The sequence below is a fragment of the Cherax quadricarinatus genome, chromosome 23 (genome assembly GCF_038502225.1).
Source record: "Cherax quadricarinatus isolate ZL_2023a chromosome 23, ASM3850222v1, whole genome shotgun sequence".
NCBI classification, from domain to species: Eukaryota; Metazoa; Arthropoda; class Malacostraca; order Decapoda; family Parastacidae; genus Cherax; species Cherax quadricarinatus.
The window spans coordinates 15,953,333-15,972,878 of NC_091314.1; the positions used below are offsets into that span (position 1 = coordinate 15,953,333).

The 19,546-nt window shown below is 36.4% G+C and overlaps 1 protein-coding gene across 2 annotated transcripts in view; it reads right to left on the reverse strand.

The window, feature by feature from the left end:
- Positions 1-19,546, reverse strand: part of LOC128685738 (zinc finger and BTB domain-containing protein 7A) — a 653,624-nt gene that overhangs the window by 70,895 nt on the left and 563,183 nt on the right. Inside the window, exon 6 of one of the 2 annotated variants that reach the window (XM_070087972.1) lies at positions 3,917-4,652. The exons of the other annotated variant lie outside the window; for it this stretch is intronic. Within the exon in view, the coding sequence (XP_069944073.1) occupies positions 4,323-4,652 (330 nt within the window). The 3' untranslated portion in view covers positions 3,917-4,322. Of the gene's footprint in view, positions 1-3,916; positions 4,653-19,546 lie in introns of those variants that run through there. 2 annotated transcript variants of the gene reach the window in all.

Here is a 19,546-nt window from a genome sequence, read left to right on the forward strand (position 1 = left end):
TTTTACTCACGCAAAAAATAAAAGATTTACTGTTATGTAGACTACTGCATTATTGTAATAATTGTATAAATAATGTCAAACCATATGTGACTATGTATTAGACTGGCCAGTTGGACACATATTGGACAGTGACCTCATTTGTTTTCTCTTGAATCAGTAAAAATTGAACATTTCTGCTAGTTTGAGCTCAATTTCAAGGTACTTTTCATCGTGAAACCAATCAAAATCATATCTATTTCTGTAATACATCTTCCATTCTATCAAATGAGACCCAAAGAACGAGAATACAGCCATAAAAACCATACGAAAATACACCATGAATCACAGGGATGTTAGGAGGTATTTCTTTAGTCACAGAGTTGTAGGGAAGTGGAATAGTCTGGGAAGTGATGTAGTAGAGGCAGGATCCATACATAGCTTTAATAAGAGGTATAAAGCTCATGGATCAGGAAGAGTGACTTAGTAGCGGCCAGCGAAGAGGTGGGGCCAGGAGCTGTGACTCGACCCCTGCAACCACAATTAGGTTTAAATCATAAACATGGTCACAGTTTTTTCTTATTATACACTGTGTGCTGCAAGATTTTTTTTTATATAGTGCACACTTACCACACAGACCCTATTTTCTCATATGTACCCCCAAATTTACCTGTCACAGCTTATCTAGGTGAGCTGAGCTTATGGCGCCTGACACTGGTTTGAAAGCCACCTTATTTTTTATGGACAATGTACAGTGTATGTGCTTCACATAATGGAGAAGCATTTCGTTTATTTGTTGGAACTATGGCTAGGGCTAAAAGAGAGCAGGTTATAACAATAAATGGAGAAAAAAAATTGGAATGACTTATGCAGCACGTAGCACCACCAAACAGTAGTGGCAGGTTGGTGTTGCGAACCCGGAAATTTGAAATTATGTTAGCAGAAATTAGTGCTGGATTACTGATTGTCAGATTAGTGATGGCTGACCTGTACGACAAGAGGTACCATCTTCCATTTAAAAGTTGTCCTGGCACCTCATGAATCTGTTAGGCAAATAGTCTGCTAAAGGTGTACTCAAGAGCACACATATTAACTCCTTGATTGTTGCAACCCCAAAGCCTGAGGTGTCTCCTGGTGTCGCAAAATTCCCCCCCCCCCCCCCCCCCCCCAAAAAAAAAATACATATTTTCTTATGAAATGATAGAGAATCTTTTCCCGATTGTAATGAGACCAAAAACACGAAATTTGATGGTAAACTGACGGAATTACGCTCTCGTGAAGTTAGCGACCTCAGCGATATTTATGAATCGGCGATTTCGTTCACTTTGAGCCCAATTTTCGGCTAATTCTATTGTTCCAGTCGACCAAACTCATAGCTATTTCTTTAGAACTCCATTTTTTCTATCAACTGAGTACAAGAAACTGCCCATTTACTGATTTCAACTACCCAATAACGTGGTCAGAAATTTTCAATTTGGCCAATTTCATGAAAATTAAAAAATATGACAATTTCAAAATACGGTCCAGAATGAACAATGCAGACATTCCTGGCTCTAAAATAACATTTTCTCTGTTCATCAGTCATGTCTCCAGGCCCCTCTGATATTACTCTTGCTTTCTATTTTGAATTTTTATTCAAACAAAAAATAGAAGATTTACTGTTATGCAGACTACTGCAATATTGTAATAATTGTATAAAAATGTCAACCCATTCATGACTGCATATCAGAATGGCTACTTGGACATTTATTGGAAAATGACATCACTTGTTTACTTTTGAACATTGACAAATATCAAACATTTCCCCTACTTTGAGCTCCATTTCAAGGTTCTTTTCATGGTAAAACCAATCAAACTCACCTCTATTTCTATAATATGTTTTCCATTCTATCAAATGAGACCAAGAAAACGAGAATACAACCATAAATACTATACGAAAATAGACCACAAAGTCGGCATTTTAATTAAAAAAAAAAAAAGTCAGAGTTTTTTTTTCTCATTATGCACTGCATGCTGCAGGATTTTTTTTATATGGTGCACACTGACCACACAGACCCATTCTCTCACATGTGGGCCTACCAGCTTTCTCCTGCTTGATTTGAAGTTGCTAGAATTAATGAGTATATATACGTCAAAAACGGTGGCTCTTAGAACGTATATATATGACCAAAACAGTCAAAGGGTTAATGATGCCTATTGCACATATGTACCCCACTATATAATCACCACACTACATACTTATCCCACCTCCTCCTGCTCTCTCTCCTTCAGATGGTCCAGCTGTTGCCTGCTTATATATATTTACTAAGCAATACAGTATACTGTCTTGTAGCTGTGTTTTGTTTATTAAACAATGTTTAATATTATTTGTAAGTGAAAAGGAACAGTACTGAATATAAAATAATGAAAAATTCTTACTTAAAAAATAAATTTGGTAGGAAATATTATGGCTTGGGAAAGCATCTACAATCACAACATGGGTAACTATGGGAAAATATCTGCCAAATTCTGAACAAGTGACTTTCAAACAGTTTTCAGGAGCAACATAGTGTCATACATTGGGTACCTATTGCATTACATTATATGAGATTTATATATTTCTAATACATACCTGTACTTTGGTATTATACATAAAATTCATATTTTCTCAATGGCTTATGATCATCTGCAGTAGCCTACACTTTTTTTTTTATAAAGCAAGTTTTACTGTCCAATAAAGAAGTCAATTAAATGAACATTATGAAGACAATACATTTCTCTCCTTTAATTGTTTACTTGAGCTGGTTTCAAGAGAAGTTTTTCTATCATAGCCTCCTACACTAGGGCCAAGCTTCCACAGTAACTGTAACTGAACAGAAACTCCATCGAGTGGATCATCAAATAACTAAGACTCATTGTCAAGTGAAATCTGCCAATTTCTCCCAGTTATAAATGTCTCTCTACCGTACTGTTGCTTGTGGCACACATAACAGTGTATTTAACTGATCAAAAATAGTTAATATTTCAGTGATTCATCACACAGGAATACAGAAACTTCACTTGGCTTGGCAATATCTTATATGAGTTGTTATAATAACTACAGCTGCTGAAGGTCACCCAAGTCATTATGTTGTTCATTGTTGCACTACTGCAGGTTGATGGTGGGCAGGAGACACAGTCTCTCCCTCCACATACTCCTTGATTTAGACTGAATAAATTGCACTAACAAGTTCCTCATACACATCATGCTGTTACTAAAGATCAGCTGTTATAAAGTATACAAACACAGACAAGTATGCATACACACCCAGACTATAAATACATGTCATAGCAGACACATATTTCAGATTCTCACACAATGTCTTTCTCCTCTACAGATATTACTACTCCTTCTTTATGTTTATGCTTCACTATAAAATACTTATGACTAATTTCAATATGCATTAAGAGAAAAAAACTTCTGATAACAAAAAGACTTCCAGTGAAACTGTCATCATTTCTATGAAAATTTTCTAGTAGTAAATACAAATCTGTTGAGCATTTAGGTTACATTTCCTAATGAAAATAATAAATAAAGTAATTTTTCTCACTATAATGTGTAACTAATAACATACTTATTTAATCCATTTTTAATGGCAACTTCTGTGCAGTTTTTCACACCAGATTAAAGGCAATAACTTTTGTAGTACTCGTATGGTTTTTGTGTCTTTAATGTACAGAAACTAATAATATTATTAAAACATGGTATAAGAAATACCATTCATGTTATGGTTATTTTTATTTCAATGTTCATATAATTCAAGACCAGGCTCCATTAAATCAGTACTGTAATTCTATTAACAGATTTCACTGAGTTATTATATCACTGAACCTCTTTTTTTTTTTTTTTTTTTTTTTTTTTTGGAACTTTAATAAAATCACAGTTCTGATGGACACCCTAAATTTTCTAATGAGCTGTTAGTGAACAGATCAATTTCAAAGTGAACAGTAAAAATTCAAAGCAAACAGGATGCCAAGAAGGAGGAAGAAAAAAAAGATTGCCAAGAGCATAATAAATAAATAAAAAAAAAAATAATACTGTCAAGACAAAATGAAAGTTAGTGTATAAACACAATTATCTGAATAAGTATTATTAATGAGATCCACTGTGAAATATACTAAGATCACTTTAAATGCTACAGAATACATAAAACAGCTGACAAAACAAAATAATACTCTGGTATTTTTATTAAACTACAGCATATCCAGTACTGACTAAGCACATTATTTACAAAGTGCACTGCTAGAAAAAAATTAAAATAAGCAAAATCAAAGTGATAAAATATGAATGCAGTGAATATCTTTAAAAGCATCTAAGACCCTTCAGTTTACATGTGAGTGCGTACATGAGTCATTAGTCTATCTTTTCTATTAGATCGAAATGAACAATATGGGCAAGAAAAACGTTTCTCTCCAGAGTGAATACGAATATGTTTAGTAAGATTTGACTTATCACTAGTTTGGTACGAGCATTCTGTACAAGAGAAAGGCTTTTCTCCAGTGTGAGTACGATAATGTTTTGTAAAATGAGATGGTTTTGAACAGGTGTAGTTGCACTCAGGACATTGATATTTTTCCATTCTGGTGTTGGTGGGGTTCTTCTCAATGCTTGACGCTCCTACCTTGTCAGCTATTTGACTGTCAATATCCTGCCATACCTGTAGGAAATGTGTTTCTCATTCAGTTTATGACCATTCAATACTTCCTTAGTGTAATTACATTTTCATTCTACTGATATTATAAATAAGCTATATCAATTATAATAATAGTAAAAATAATAATAATAGTTATATTTAAAAGTCAATATCAGTACAATAAAAGGCAATTCAGTCTTACTGTGCACCCTGCTGCTCAACAAGGTAATATATATAATAACACAGCTCAGTAGATTGGAATGCTGAGAGCCAAAAACCTATACCAACTCTTGCTATTCAATGCTACAACCTGGTGTCATTACCAACTATCTTCAGCTTAACCCAGGAGATGAGGATCATTCTATTCATGAAAAGTGCTAAGCCCGTGAGGGTCATTGAGCACTACACAGCAGAGGTAAGAGATGGCAGAGAAGGAAAGAATATTGAAAGAGAGGAGGAAGGCAGGGAGGGGGTACAGCTGATGTAGCAAAATCAGTTTCATTTAAGAAATTATAAAGAGAATGTGCCCAAGACATGAAGAAACACTTGATAAGGACAGAAGAGTAGTTCAGACAATTTTGACCAAATTAAAATAGTAAAAAAAAAAAAAAAAAAAAAAAAAAAAAAACTTTCCTTAGGCAAAATGTGCAGGTGCAGTCACATACACATTCCTGGATGTGCACCATTATCTTTTAATATGTACAATACTCTCTTTTACGCAAAAGAATCAATTTTTCATGTGGGAATCGGCATACTTTTGTACTTATTGAGCCATGATTCAGATCTCTTATTTTTATTCAAGTGAAACAATATCTAAAAATTAAGACATACTCTTGGTCTAATCTCACTGTACAATATTAGATATGTGTATGAATAATACTTTGGACAGTCAAAAGTATGATTATAGACTGGAAATATATCCATGGTTTCTCAGAGCCTGTGGGATAATTTATGAGTGTGGACTTTCATGAGTCTGGGTATGGGGCAGAGTGTATAAGCATGCTAATAATGGCTTCTCAGTGACAAGTGGAGATGGAGTTACACATTATTAAATAATTTTTTAGACATTTTGTTTGTACTTTTATATGAAAATATAGTTAACTAGGTATGTTAAATTGGTCCAGAGGTATTCCAAACACATAATTCTTGTTTTATAACAATTAGCCATGTAGAGACCCAGGGTCTTTAACATAGAGATATAGCATTATTCTTCCACCTCTATGTAGAGATATATTATTATTCTTCCATCAAAGAATAAGTTAACAGTTTACATCATTATTATCTGTATAATCTATATGCAATAAAGATTATATCAGTTATCTATATGTCATAGTATCTATATTTTACATTATTTATAATATAATCCATTACTATGTACTAAAAATGAGGTGCTGGAAGGACAAACAGGGTATAGCAAGACAACTATGTAAAAAGCATGCACAGAGACTAAATAACTCCAAGAATCAAGCCCAGTATCCCATTTTCACGTTTGGCTCTTTCCCAGTACATGTATACATGGGGTTACACACCCTTCCACTCATGACATCTACATTTGCATTTGTGCAACATATTTTTTTTTATTTGTGATGCAACTATTAGTATATCATAAATATTACAGACTGATAACTGTCACAGGTGACCCTTGTGTTGCTTGTTTACTATCCTGGTCACTACATTCATAATCATATCTGGAATCCTCCTATGTCTTCATTCTAAAGGACTGAAAGTGCTAGCAGAATTTTTATAGCCTTTGAATGAGGTGAAGAGAAGCAGAGGTAGCTGGTACAAAAAACAGACAGTGAGGGAAGTGCAGACTAAGAGAAGTGGACCTAGAGGAAAGACGTTTACCCTTATCTTCAACACATTTCACCATGAATTTGTGAATTTTTCAAATGTATGTATGTGTGTGTGTGTGTGTGTGTGTGTGTGTGTGTGTGTGTGTGTGTGTGTGTGTGTGTGTGTGTGTGTGTGTGTGTGTGTGTGTGTGTGAACAGAAAGGTGAACAGGGGGGCTTGAACCATGGTCCCGAGATTAATAGGTCCAATGCTTTATTGTTGAGGTATGGGGGCTTCTAACAGGATTCCTAGTTAATGTACTTATTGTTGAATATAAATTCAAAGATATTTTCTGGTTTGGTCAGTTCTACTATTTCCTGGCTTAACCCTTAAACTGTCCAAATGGAGATCTATGTTCACATGCTTAGCGCTCCGACCTTAATTTTCCCCATTTGAAAGCATGTAAAAAGAACATAGATCTACGTTCAGAGCCCCCCGCACATGGATGTAGATCTACGTTTGGACAGTTTAAGGGTTAAATAACTGAGTCTTAATAGTGCATCTGTGAGACTGCTTGTCTGAACTGCCTCTGTAGTTTTCTCTGCTATTATAGCATTTTCTACATTCTTCTATTTCAAATGTTTTAAATTGAAATCACCGACCAACACGATGTTTGGGGCTGGGCTTTAAAGATTTTCAAGAGAGTTTTTAATTTTAAGTTCCTAGTCTTTGAACTGCTCGGAAGCTGTATCTGGTGGTTTATGCACAAGTACAATAACTAGATTCTTATTTAAATTTTTTTACCACCAAAACTTTCACTACATCATTTTTGGTGCTATGTAACTTACTGCAAATGAGTGACTCTTTTAACATATAGACCAACCCCACCTTATGGCTTTTTTTTTTTTTTTGCAGCTAAGCAGACTGTAACCAGATATCTGAGTTTTGCTATCAAATCAGTCTTTTTGTGCAGGTCTCTGTGAAAGCTGCAGACATTACATGTCACTAAGAAGTCCACTAATAAATGGTATACTTTTGTCTTTGTTTTCTTTATAACACTGTACATTTACGAAACTAAATGTTAAATTACTTGTCTGTTGAGGGATTGTTTTTGTTGACATTGCTATCTTTGACTTTGATGGGGTCGCCACTGATTTTGTTTCCAATCCAACGTGGATCTGATGAGGTGGTAGCATATTCTTGTCTTTTCTAGCCAATTTGTTTTTGATTCATGGCACTAAAAAAAAATCTCTGAAGTTTGAATGGTTGTGAATACTATGGTTAGTTTGCTCATATGGCGTGTACCTCCTGGTTCCTTTGAAGAGGTAAAGCCTACCCACTTCAGGCCCTGATGCATGATACAAAACATCTCACACGAGTCAAATAATTACTCCAGATACAAGGTACTATACTGTACAGTGGACCCTCGGTTATCGGCCAATTTGGTTTTCACCTGCTTTTTTGGCCAAAATTTTATCCCAGTTATTGGCCATTATTTCAGAGATCGGCCATATTGGACGCATCCACCCGCCGCTCTGCCACGTTCATGAGTCAGTCTGGCTGTGTCTCTGGAAGAGTGAGGAAGATTCGGGGCATTCACCCAAACATTTCGCTATAATCCATTGTTTTTTAAAGTTAGTGATTGAGTGCAACTGCGAAATAAGCCACCATGAGCCCAAAGAGAGTTCCTAATGCCAGCCCTTTGGTAAAGAAAGTGAGAAACATGATAGAATTCAAGAAAGAGCTCCTAGCAAAGTACAAAAGTGAAGGAGGAAGAGAGAGGGGAGACTGTGCCTTCTTCAGTGGTTCAGTGATTCTACGATATGCACGATACTAAAGCAGCAGGAGTTGATAAAGGCTATAGTGCCAGCCAGCGATAAAGTGTAGCATTAACAGTGTAGCAAGTAAGTTAAGCGATTAAGTGATAGAAAAAGGATGACACGAAACTGACTCCTCCAATGTTGTTGGAGGTGTATAGGGTCATTGACAATATACGCCGCCCTACGTATCTTCCACCACCCTAAACCAATGCCAGCATCTCCCCCAAGGTAAGTGTAAATATTTCTTATTTATAAAGTGTAAATATTTCTTATTTACAAATTACGTACATTGTTTCAGTGTGAATAGTGGTGGTGGCCTCTGCTGCCACCACCACCACTATACGTATGGCTTATGCTGTCAGTGGTCCTTATAAACCCAACAACAACACCACCACCACCACTACGTAATGACATATTTTATTTATTCTAGAGTATATATTATGTTTCTATGTTATTAATATTGTTTATTATCTCATATTAGATGAATTCTGATAGATAAATAAGCCGTAGAGTTGATAATAGCATCATATTTAAGCATTTTGTCCTGTCTGGAAACAATAAACTTGCTTCCCTCTCCACTCCTCACCGTTTTGCATATGCCAACGACACTCTTCAATAAACGTAAAAGTGATTTAAATGTTACTTTATCCATTTCATTAGTCATTTTATTTAGATCTCATTGTTTTGTGTATGTAAAAACTATAGTTAATTGTATTTTTTGTTAATATTTTTGGGTGTCTGGAACGGATTAATTGTATTTACATTAATTCTTATGGGAAATATTATTTGGGTTTTCAGCCATTTCGGTTTTAGGTCATCCTTTGGATTACAGCAGATAACCAAGGGTCCACTGTACAGTTATCTCAAACAATTTATGAACTTCCTTACTCAAGGGTTTTGATTATGCAATAATTGTAATGATGGGCAACCAGTGAAAAGATTTAATTGTCCACCATATTTTTGGATCACTGACTTTCCTAAACCAAAAATCTCTCTTTATCCTTATTGCTATTTCTGTAGGATATTAAATATTAAACAGAGTAGAATGATATATTACAACGCTATGGTCTCTCCTGTGACCTTGCTTGGACACCTGTATATCATAATTCAATGCAATTTCATTCAGAAATGTCAAGTGCTGACAAGCAACTGTGTAATATTGTAGATAAAAATGTTTAAGTCTCTTTGGTCATGATGAAGGTGATAATTTTAAAATAATTTATACTGGTACAATATGCCATACTGAACCACAGATTTACAGAACTACTAATATTTAAAACCTCCAAAGGAGTTCACATGTGAGTCTTTACATGAATGATAAATTGATCTCTCTGATTAGCTTTAAATGGGCAATAGGCACAGATATATGGTTTTCCACAAGTACTATTACGAATATGTTTCACCAGACTTGACTTGTCACTAGTTTCATAAAAACAATATGGGCAGGAGAATGGCTTTTCTCCAGTATGAGTGCGATAATGCCTTCTGAAATTATAGGGTTTTGTACAAGTGTAGTTACAATGAGGACAATGAAATGTTTCTGCCATCTTTCTGCGGAGAACAATATTCTTCTCAGTGCCCGGGGCTCCTACCTCGTCAGACATTTGAGTGTCATTGCCCAGCCATACCTGTAGGGAAATGTGTGTCATATTCAGTTTCTAGCAAATAAAAGATTTGTGTGTGTGTGTGAGCATTGCTTATATAATGTTGATGATTATTTTATAAGGATAACTCATATGCAAGCAAATTTTTCTCTTGTATAACTGCTTTCATAGCATTTTATCTTTTCTTTATGTACGTAGATTCATGGTTACCATAATGTATGTACAGTATGTATGTATATATGTATGTATGTATGTATGTATGTATGTATGTATAAATAAATAAATAAATAAATAAATATATATATATATATATATATATATATATATATATATATATATATATATATATATATATATATATATATATATACAGTGGACCCCCGGTTAACGATATTTTTTCACTCCAGAAGTATGTTCAGGTGCCAGTACTGACCGAATTTGTTCCCATAAGAAATATTGTGAAGTAGATTAGTCCATTTCAGACCCCCAAACATACACGTACAAACGCACTTACATAAATACACTTACATAATTGGTCACATTCGGAGGTAATCGTTATGCGGGGGTCCACTGTATATATATATACAGTAGGACCACACTTATACAGCAGGTTAGGGTCCAGGCTACCACCGGAAAGCGGACATCGTCAGAAAGCAGAATGCCATTTTATCCACTTAAAAATGCATATAAATGCCAGATAACAAGTTTACACTAATACAGCTTCTCCTCACTTAACAACGGAGTTCCGTTCTTAAGGTCATATCAGTAAACGAATTCATCACCAAGTGAGCAGCATACTATAATGTTAGTGGGTTTGTCAACCATCTTTGATATTGTTTTAATGTCACTTTCACACCATTTATAACAATTTTTGGGAATATTTTTAATTGTTTATACAGCAGTGTACTGTATATATTAAGTTAGGCTATATATATTAAGTTAGCAATAGAACTAGTCATTAAAAAACAATAAAAAGTAAAATACACACACAGTACACTCATTGCTTACCTCAAAATATTCGTAGTCTTGATGTAGGGTGATAGTTGAGTAGTATTTATTGTAAGAAGTTAGGTGTGGTAGGTAATGTAGCTTTTCTGGCCACCCCACCCACATGTAATATACTATGATATTTAAAGCACCCTAGAGTGATAAAATGCATATACAGTACACTCGTTACTTACCTTAAAATATTTGTATTTTAATGTAGGGTGAGAGGTGAGTGAACAACATAAAAATGAATAAACGAGAGAAAGAGAGAATGAGTAAGTGAGAGAGGACAGAGCCGAAGAGTATGTAAACAAACAGATGAACATATCTGCTTTTGGTTCATACATGTTCATTCCCGCATCTGTGAATCTTATACCATAATACAAGCACCTTACATTGGGCACAGGTTGTCTCCAAGTTGATAAAGTAGAATAAATAAAGAGCAACGCTCCCATTCTCATGTAATGAACCATTTTTAGAAGGAATGACGCTCTGAGTGAAGGCATATGAAAGGATTACTCAAAATGTCTATATTAACATAATATATGACATTTAATGTGCCTAAGTGATTATTATTGTGCTATTATTATCATTATTAATATGGCATCTTCAAGACTAATAAGACACTCTTAGTGATTTTAACATGTACCTGCATGCTAGCACAGTGTGTAAGTTTACTTAGGTGCAGGTACACAAGTACAGTGGACCCCCAATGTACGATGTCCCCAACCTACGTTAAAACCGACCTACGATGCTTTTCAGCATAAAAATTTGACCCTGACGTACACTGAAAAACTCAACCTACAGCATTCGTCCGGTACGCATCCACATGTCTGTCTGCCTGAGTGCACCTCAGCTGGCCTGCCTTCAGCTAGTGTGCCAATGTTTACAAGCCAGAGCGGTCGCTCCCACGCATATATTCGGAATATTTTGTATTATTCCAGTGTTTTTAGTGCTTCTAACTGCTAAATAAGCCACCATGAGCCCAAAGAAAGCTTGTAGTGCCAACTCTGTGGTAAAAAGGGTGAGAAATATTATTGAAATACTATCATACCATGGTCAGCTGCTGCTGCTGCTGTAGCACCATCAGCTGCTACTGCTGCTGTAGCACTGTCAGCTGCTGCTGCTGCTGTAGCACCATCAGCTACTGCTGCTGTAGCACCATCAACTGCTGCTGCTGCTGTAGCACCGTCGTTGGTGTGGCTTATCGAGAATAGTGGGAAACAATTAACCCCAGAGGGTTAGCCACCCAGGATAACCCAAAAAGTCAGTGTGTCATCGAGGACTGTCTAACTTATTTCCATTGGGGTCCTTAATCTTGTCTCCCAGAATGCGACCCACACCAGTCGGCTAACACCCAGGTGAACAGGAAAAAATGCTTGGAACTAGTGCTCATATTGGTGAATTTAAGGCCAGCAAAGGTTGGTTTGAGAGATTTAACCCTTAAATGGTCCAAACGTATATATACGTTCACTCGTGTAGCGCCCCAAATTTTTTGAGGAAAAACAATCTTTTCTTTTAAAAGGAAAAAAGAGCATATGGTACCCAGGCATCCCCAATTATTTTAATATGATGCACAGTGAGTGTGCACACCCATTCTCTCATGTCTAGGTGACTCAGGCTTATTGTGGCAATGTTGAATGAATGACAAAGAAAATGTATATGTACATTTGGGGCGCTATGCACATGAACGTATATATACGTTTGGACCGTTTAAGGGTTAAGAATCGTAGTGGTATACACAGTGTGATAAGGCCTGTTCTGGAAGAAAATGCCAAACAGGACCTACATTACTCAGGAGGAAAAGGCACTCCCAGGACACAGTGTCTCATCAGTCATTGCTGCATCTCCAATAAAGGCAAATGTCATTTATTCTTCATTTAGTAGAGTAGTACATGCACAATGTATATTGTGCATGTACTACTCTACTATTGTGCATGTATACTTCTTTTTGTGTGTAGGAAAATGTATATTTCATGTGGCAAAAAAAAAATTTTTCATACTTTTGGGTGTCTTGCACAGATTAATTTGATTTCCATTATTTCTTATGGGGAAAATTAATTCAACCTACGATCATTTCGTATTACAATGGGCTCTCAGGAACAGATTAATATCGTAAGTCGGGGGACCACTGTATAATTATCAAAGTAGAAATAACTTTAACCCTTTCAGGGTTTCTGATGTACTAGTACGGCTTACGCGTCAGGGCTATTGAGGTACTAGTACGCATAAATTCTAGCGCCTTCAAATCTCGTGGGAAAAGGCTGGTAGGCCTAGATGTGAGAGAATGGGTGTGTGTGGTCGGTGTGCACGGTAGAAAAAAAATCTGGGACCCAGTGGCGCATTGTGGGAACGCCATTTTAGTAGACCTTGTTCACCATGCCTCGCAGTAAGAAACACCTCACTCCTTGGCGAATTGGGACACTTTTGTTCCCCAGTGACAGTTCTAATACAGATGGAAGTGCCAGTGAAGATGAGTTTCAAAGTTTTGATGAAGCTGTGACCAAAACTAATGACCATAATACCAGTAATAGTGAGAAAAACCCAGACGACGCGCAACCTTCCACTTCTGCTGCTGGGCTGTCTTGTTCGTGTTCAGTTGTACCAGAACGAAAGAGGAAACTCCTATTTTCCCATATCCCGGACTCAGATGTGAGCATTAGTGATGATAGTGATAGTGAATATGAATTACAAGCTCTTGAAAACACTTCCAGTAGCGATAGTGAAGTGGAATATTCTCCAGTGAAGCGTCAGTATATACGATGATATATGCGCTCTGTTAGTGTGCCATATGCTATTCCAAGGGGAAGGAGTACATCTCGGAGTACATCCCATGGCTGTACAACAGGAACAGATAGCGAAAATGAAGATGATAGTGTTGCAATTGGGATGGAAAATGTGCATGGTGGTGGTAGTAGTGGTGCCAGCTGTGAGGCACCAGCAGTGGGCCATGCTGCCACCCACGCTGCCACCCACGCCGCTGCCTCAGTTGATCTACAACAAAGGCCACCATCCCCCACCCATCCCCCACACCAGCCTCCACAACTACAACCTCCACAACCACAAACTCCACAACCACAACCACAACTACCTGTCAACGTCCAGTACCCACCAGCAGACCACACCTGAGATTGGCAGGAAGCTGCCAATTTTGTTCCAAACCCCCACCAGTTTGATGAAAGCCAAAGCGGAATACGGCCATTGTTTTGTACACCGGGGAACAATGCCAGTGAACTGGAATGTTTCGAGTTATTCTTTGACGAATCCCTGATGGAAATTATTGTCAAGGAAAGCAACAGATACTTCGATTACACCATGGCAAACACAATACTTTCACCAAAATCACGTCTACACCAGTGGAAGGAGACAACTGTGGCTGAGATGTATCTTTTCTTTGCCACAATAATGCTTATGCCACATGTGTATAAGCACAGTGTGAAATCATACTGGTCAACAGACCGCCTTATTGCAACCCCAGGTTTTAGTGATATAATGTGAGTGAATCAATTTGTGCAACTATTATATATGCTTCACTTCTCAGACAAAACCAGGCCTGACAGAAATGACAGGTTATATAAGATTAGGAATGTGTTTGTGTATCTGAAACAGAAATTCAATATGTATTTTTATCCCTTCAGGAAGCTTGTTATTGACGAGTCTTTGATTCTGTTCAAAGGAAGACTCTCTTTCAAGCAGTACATACCAAGCAAGAGGAAATGGTTTGGTATAAAGTTGTTTGTGCTTTGTGATTGCTACAGTGGTCTTGTATTGGATATTATTGTGTACACTGGAAGTTATACATTGCAAAATACCAGGAAGTTATTGGGCATCTCTGGTGATGTGGTTAGAACAACGATAGAACCATACCTTGGTAAGGGCTATATATTATATACTGATAACTGGTACACAAGCCCCTCACTCAGTGATTTTCTTGCGAGTGAACATGACACCTGTGTGGCTTAGTGCATGCAAATCATAAACATATGCCCAGGTTTGACGCTGGCACTCGTAGAAGTGAGGTGCAGGCGTTTCCTGCCAATGACATCATGACATTTCGGTGGCATGACAAACGAGATGTCACACTGTTGTCATCAGTTCACCCTAACGAAATGACAAACACTGGCAGGCAGCATAGAGAGAGCAATGAACCCATTCTAAAACCTGCAGCTGTGATTGATTACACCTTCAATATGCGCTCAGTGGACAAATGTGACATGCAGATTGGGTTTGCTGATTGTGTTCGCAAGAGTTATAAGTGGTACATAAAACTCTTTTTCCACACATAGAGAATAAACTTTGATTGATCTTCTGGACATTCCCATGCTCAATGCTTATAATATGTATAAGATGAGGACCAGAAACAAACCACCATATGGCGAATTTTGTTTGTCTGTCATCAGACAAATAGTATTCAAGTAACAAGGAGCAACACCTGCAATAGAAAACTGCCCACTAAATTATCAACAACTACCTTCTCGTCTGAAGCATGGTGATCACTTCCTAACACAACTGCCTGCTACTGCTTTCAAGAAAAAAACTCAGAAGAGGTGTTATGTCTGTGCACATACAAAAAAAAAATGCCCACAACAATGAAGAGACACTCGCTTTATGTGTAAGGAGTGTAAAACACCACTGTGCATGACACCATGTTTCACAGAGTTCCACAGGCTGCAGAACTTCTAGAAACATTCCCTGTGACTGTATATGTGTATATAAAATATAGAAAAATAGTAATAAACAACATTTTATGTCATTTGTGTGTGTAAACAACTTTTAAAAACAATATAGGGACAACAGTGTTTGTGCAGTTATTGTGTAGTAAATAAAGAGAAAAAACTTACAAAATAGTGCTCATATTGGTCTCATAGGCCATAAAAGTTACTTAAAAAAAAAAAATAATAATAGAAAATATTACCAAAAAAACTAAATAAACTAAAGCCGGGTGACCGGCAGTCGGCGATGTTGCCGTATGCTGGTCATTTTCTGTCATCTTCACGCCACCATATCTCGGTAAGTATTGATGGTAAAAAATTTTTGTTTAGCCTATAAGATTTAAAAAAAAAACTCTATCTTTTCATGAGAAAAAATAATTTTTTTTTTTTTGGAAAGTTTTTCGACCCTGAGAACAAGTCTGGGAGAGGGCCTGTCGACCCTGAAAGGGTTAAAACACTTGAAACTTTGGAAAGTTTCCAGACATAATGGAGAGTGTGCTCATGGAGAATGTAAATATACCAGGTGGCCCGCAGTGACAGTATTAGAAAGTCAGGTTGGGGGAGCCGTATAGAGAATTTTGGTCATAATTTCAAATGTCCGTATTAGCAGAATGCCATAAAGCAGGGCCCTACTGTGTGTGTGTGTGTGTGTGTGTGTGTGTGTGTGTGTGTGTGTATACATATATGTACATATATATATATACATATACAGTGGACCCCCACATAACGATCACCTCCGAATGCGACCAATTATGTAAGTGTATTTATGTAAGTGCATTTGTACGTGTATGTTTGGGGGTCTGAAATGGACTAATCTACTTCACAATATTCCTTATGGGAACAAATTCGGTCAGTACTGCCACCTGAACATACATCTGGAGTGAAAAAATATCGTTAACCGGGGGTCCACTGTATATATACATACAAATATATATATATAAATATATATTTATAAATATATATAACTATATATATATAAATATATTTATATATATATATATATATATATATATATATATATATATATATATAAAACATACACGTACAAACTCACTTACATAAATACACTTACATAATTGGTCGCATTCGGAGGTGATCGTTATGCGGGGGTCCACTGTATATATATATATATATATATATATATATATATATATATATATATATATATATATATATATATATATATATATATATATATATATATATATATATATATATACACACACAGTGGACCCCCGCTTCATGATCAGCTCCCAATGCGACCAATTATGTAAGTGTATTTATGTAAGTGCATTTGTACGTGTATCTTTGGGGGTCTGAAATGGACTAATCTAATTCACAATATTCCTTATGGGAACAAATTCGTTCAGTACTGGCACCTGAACATACTTCTGGAATGAAATAATATCGTAAACCGGGGGTCCACTGTATATATTTATATATATACATGTATATATATATATATATATATATATATATATATATATATATATATATATATATATATATATATATATATATATATATATATATATATATATATATACAGTGGACCCCCGCATAACGATTACCTCCGAATGCGACCAATTATGTAAGTGTATTTATGTAAGTGCGTTTGTACGTGTATGTTTGGGGATCTGAAATGGACTAATCTACTTCACAATATTCCTTATGGGAATAAATTCGGTCAGTACTGGCACCTGAACATACTTCTGGAGTGAAAAAATATCGTTAACCGGGGGTCCACTGTATATACAGTGGACTCCCGGTTTACGATCAGCTTCCAATGCGACCAATTATGTAAGTGTATTTATGTAAGTGCATTTGTATGTGTATGTTTGGGGGTCTGAAATGGACTAATCTAATTTACAATATTCCTTATGGGAACAAATTTGGTCAGTACTGGCACCTGAACATACTTCTGATATGAAATAATATCGTAAACCGGGGGTCCACTGTAATATATATATATATATATATATATATATATATATATATATATATATATATATATATATATATATATATATATATATATATATATATATATATATATATATATATATGTGTGTGTGTGTGTGTCGTGCCGAATATGTAAAACTGGTCAATTTGCAAGAACTCATGTAAAATTAAGTCCTTTCTAAAATTTTCTCTTATACGTTTAAAGATATATTTTTTCATTAATGTTAATGTAAAATTAATTAATTTTGCACCAAAAGAATCTTAGAAAGCTTACCTAACCTTATTATAACAAGAACAATTTATTTTACCTTAACCCAACTAAATATATTTTAGATTTGTTTACAATAATTTAATACTAAACAAACACAGTGAAATATATTGCTTTTGTTAGGTTCAGAATGATTTTGGCAAAATTATTACATACACAAATTTTCCCTTGTCCTATATGGCAAGATGAGCCTTGCTATTTAAGCCAAGATTGCAAGTTCTGCCTATTCGGCACGACATGTGCGTGTGTGTGTGTATATATATATATATATATATATATATATATATATATATATATATATATATATATATATATATATATATATATATATATATATATATATATGCAAGGAATTCGCAAGAGCAGGCGAAATACACACAAACACTGATCTCTGGCTGAAGGAGACTTGAACCTACGAACCTTGGAACAAGGTACGCAGTGCTTTACCGATCCACCCACACTGGACCAATACACCTTGGAGTCCAGCTTGCGCTAGACTTTGATCCAAGGCAGCCAGCTTTCAGGGAGAAGGCTTACAGCTTTTCATCTCATCCCCTGCATGCACCAGCCTTACTAGAGATTTTTAACAATGCAAGGAATTCGCAAGAGCAGGCAAAATATACACAAACACTGATCTCTGGCTGAAGGAGACTCGAACCTACGAACCTTGGAACAAGGTACGCAGTGCTTTACCAATCTACCCACACTGGACCAATACACCTTGGAGTCCAGCTTGCGTTGGACTTTGATCCAAGGCAGCCAGCTATCGAATGTTTCGAGTTTCAACCACTTTTCTTGAACTAATTTTGTCCCAACTATCTAACGCGTCCCATGTTTCGAACCGCCGGGTACCAGACCTGTCCGCCTGCCCGCTCTGTCCGCGTCCCCACGCAGGCGCCGTCAGCCAGTCTGACTTTGTTGACATTTGAGTGAACACTAACTTGTGTGCTCATTCAAACATTTTCCTATTAATTCACTGTGTTTGGTGCTTGTGTGACTGTGAAATAAGCTACTATGGGCCTAAAGAAACTTGCTAGTGTACCCCTGTGGTAAAGAAAGTGAGAAACACCATAGACATGAAGAAGGAAATAATACAAAAATATGAGAGTGGTGTGTGAGTTGTTGAGCTTGTCAGGATGTACAAGAAAAACAAGTCAACCATTGCTTCTATCCTGGCAAATAAAGAACAAATCAAGGAAGCTGATGTTGTGAAAGGTGTTGATATGCTAACCAAAAATAGACCACAGACAGTCGATCATGTTGAGAAGTTGTTGCTGGTGTGGATCAAGGATGAAGAGATAGGGGGTGATACTATTTCTGAGACAATTATTTGTGAAAAAGCAAGGCAGTTGCATGCCAATCTTCTACAGAAAACTCCTGGAACCAGTGCTGATAGTGAATTTAAGGCCAGCAGAGGCTGGTTTGACAGATTTAAGAAGTATAGTGGCACACACAATGTTGTAAGGCATGGTGAGGCAGCCAGTTTAGACAAACAGGCTGCTGAAAAATTTGTACAGGAATTTCAGGGGTACATAGACACTGAAAAATTCAAACCCCAACAAGTGTTCAGTTGTGATGAAACACGCCTGTTTCGGAAGAAAATGCCAAAGAGGACGTACATTACTTGGGAGGAAAAGGCACTGCCAGGACACAAGTCTGTGAAAGACAGGCTAACTCATTTGTTCTGTGCTGATGCTAGTGGGGATTTTAAAGCGAAGCCTTTACTCGTGTATCACTCAGAAAATCCCTGAGAGTTCAAGAAAAACAATATCAAGAATAAATTGTGTGTG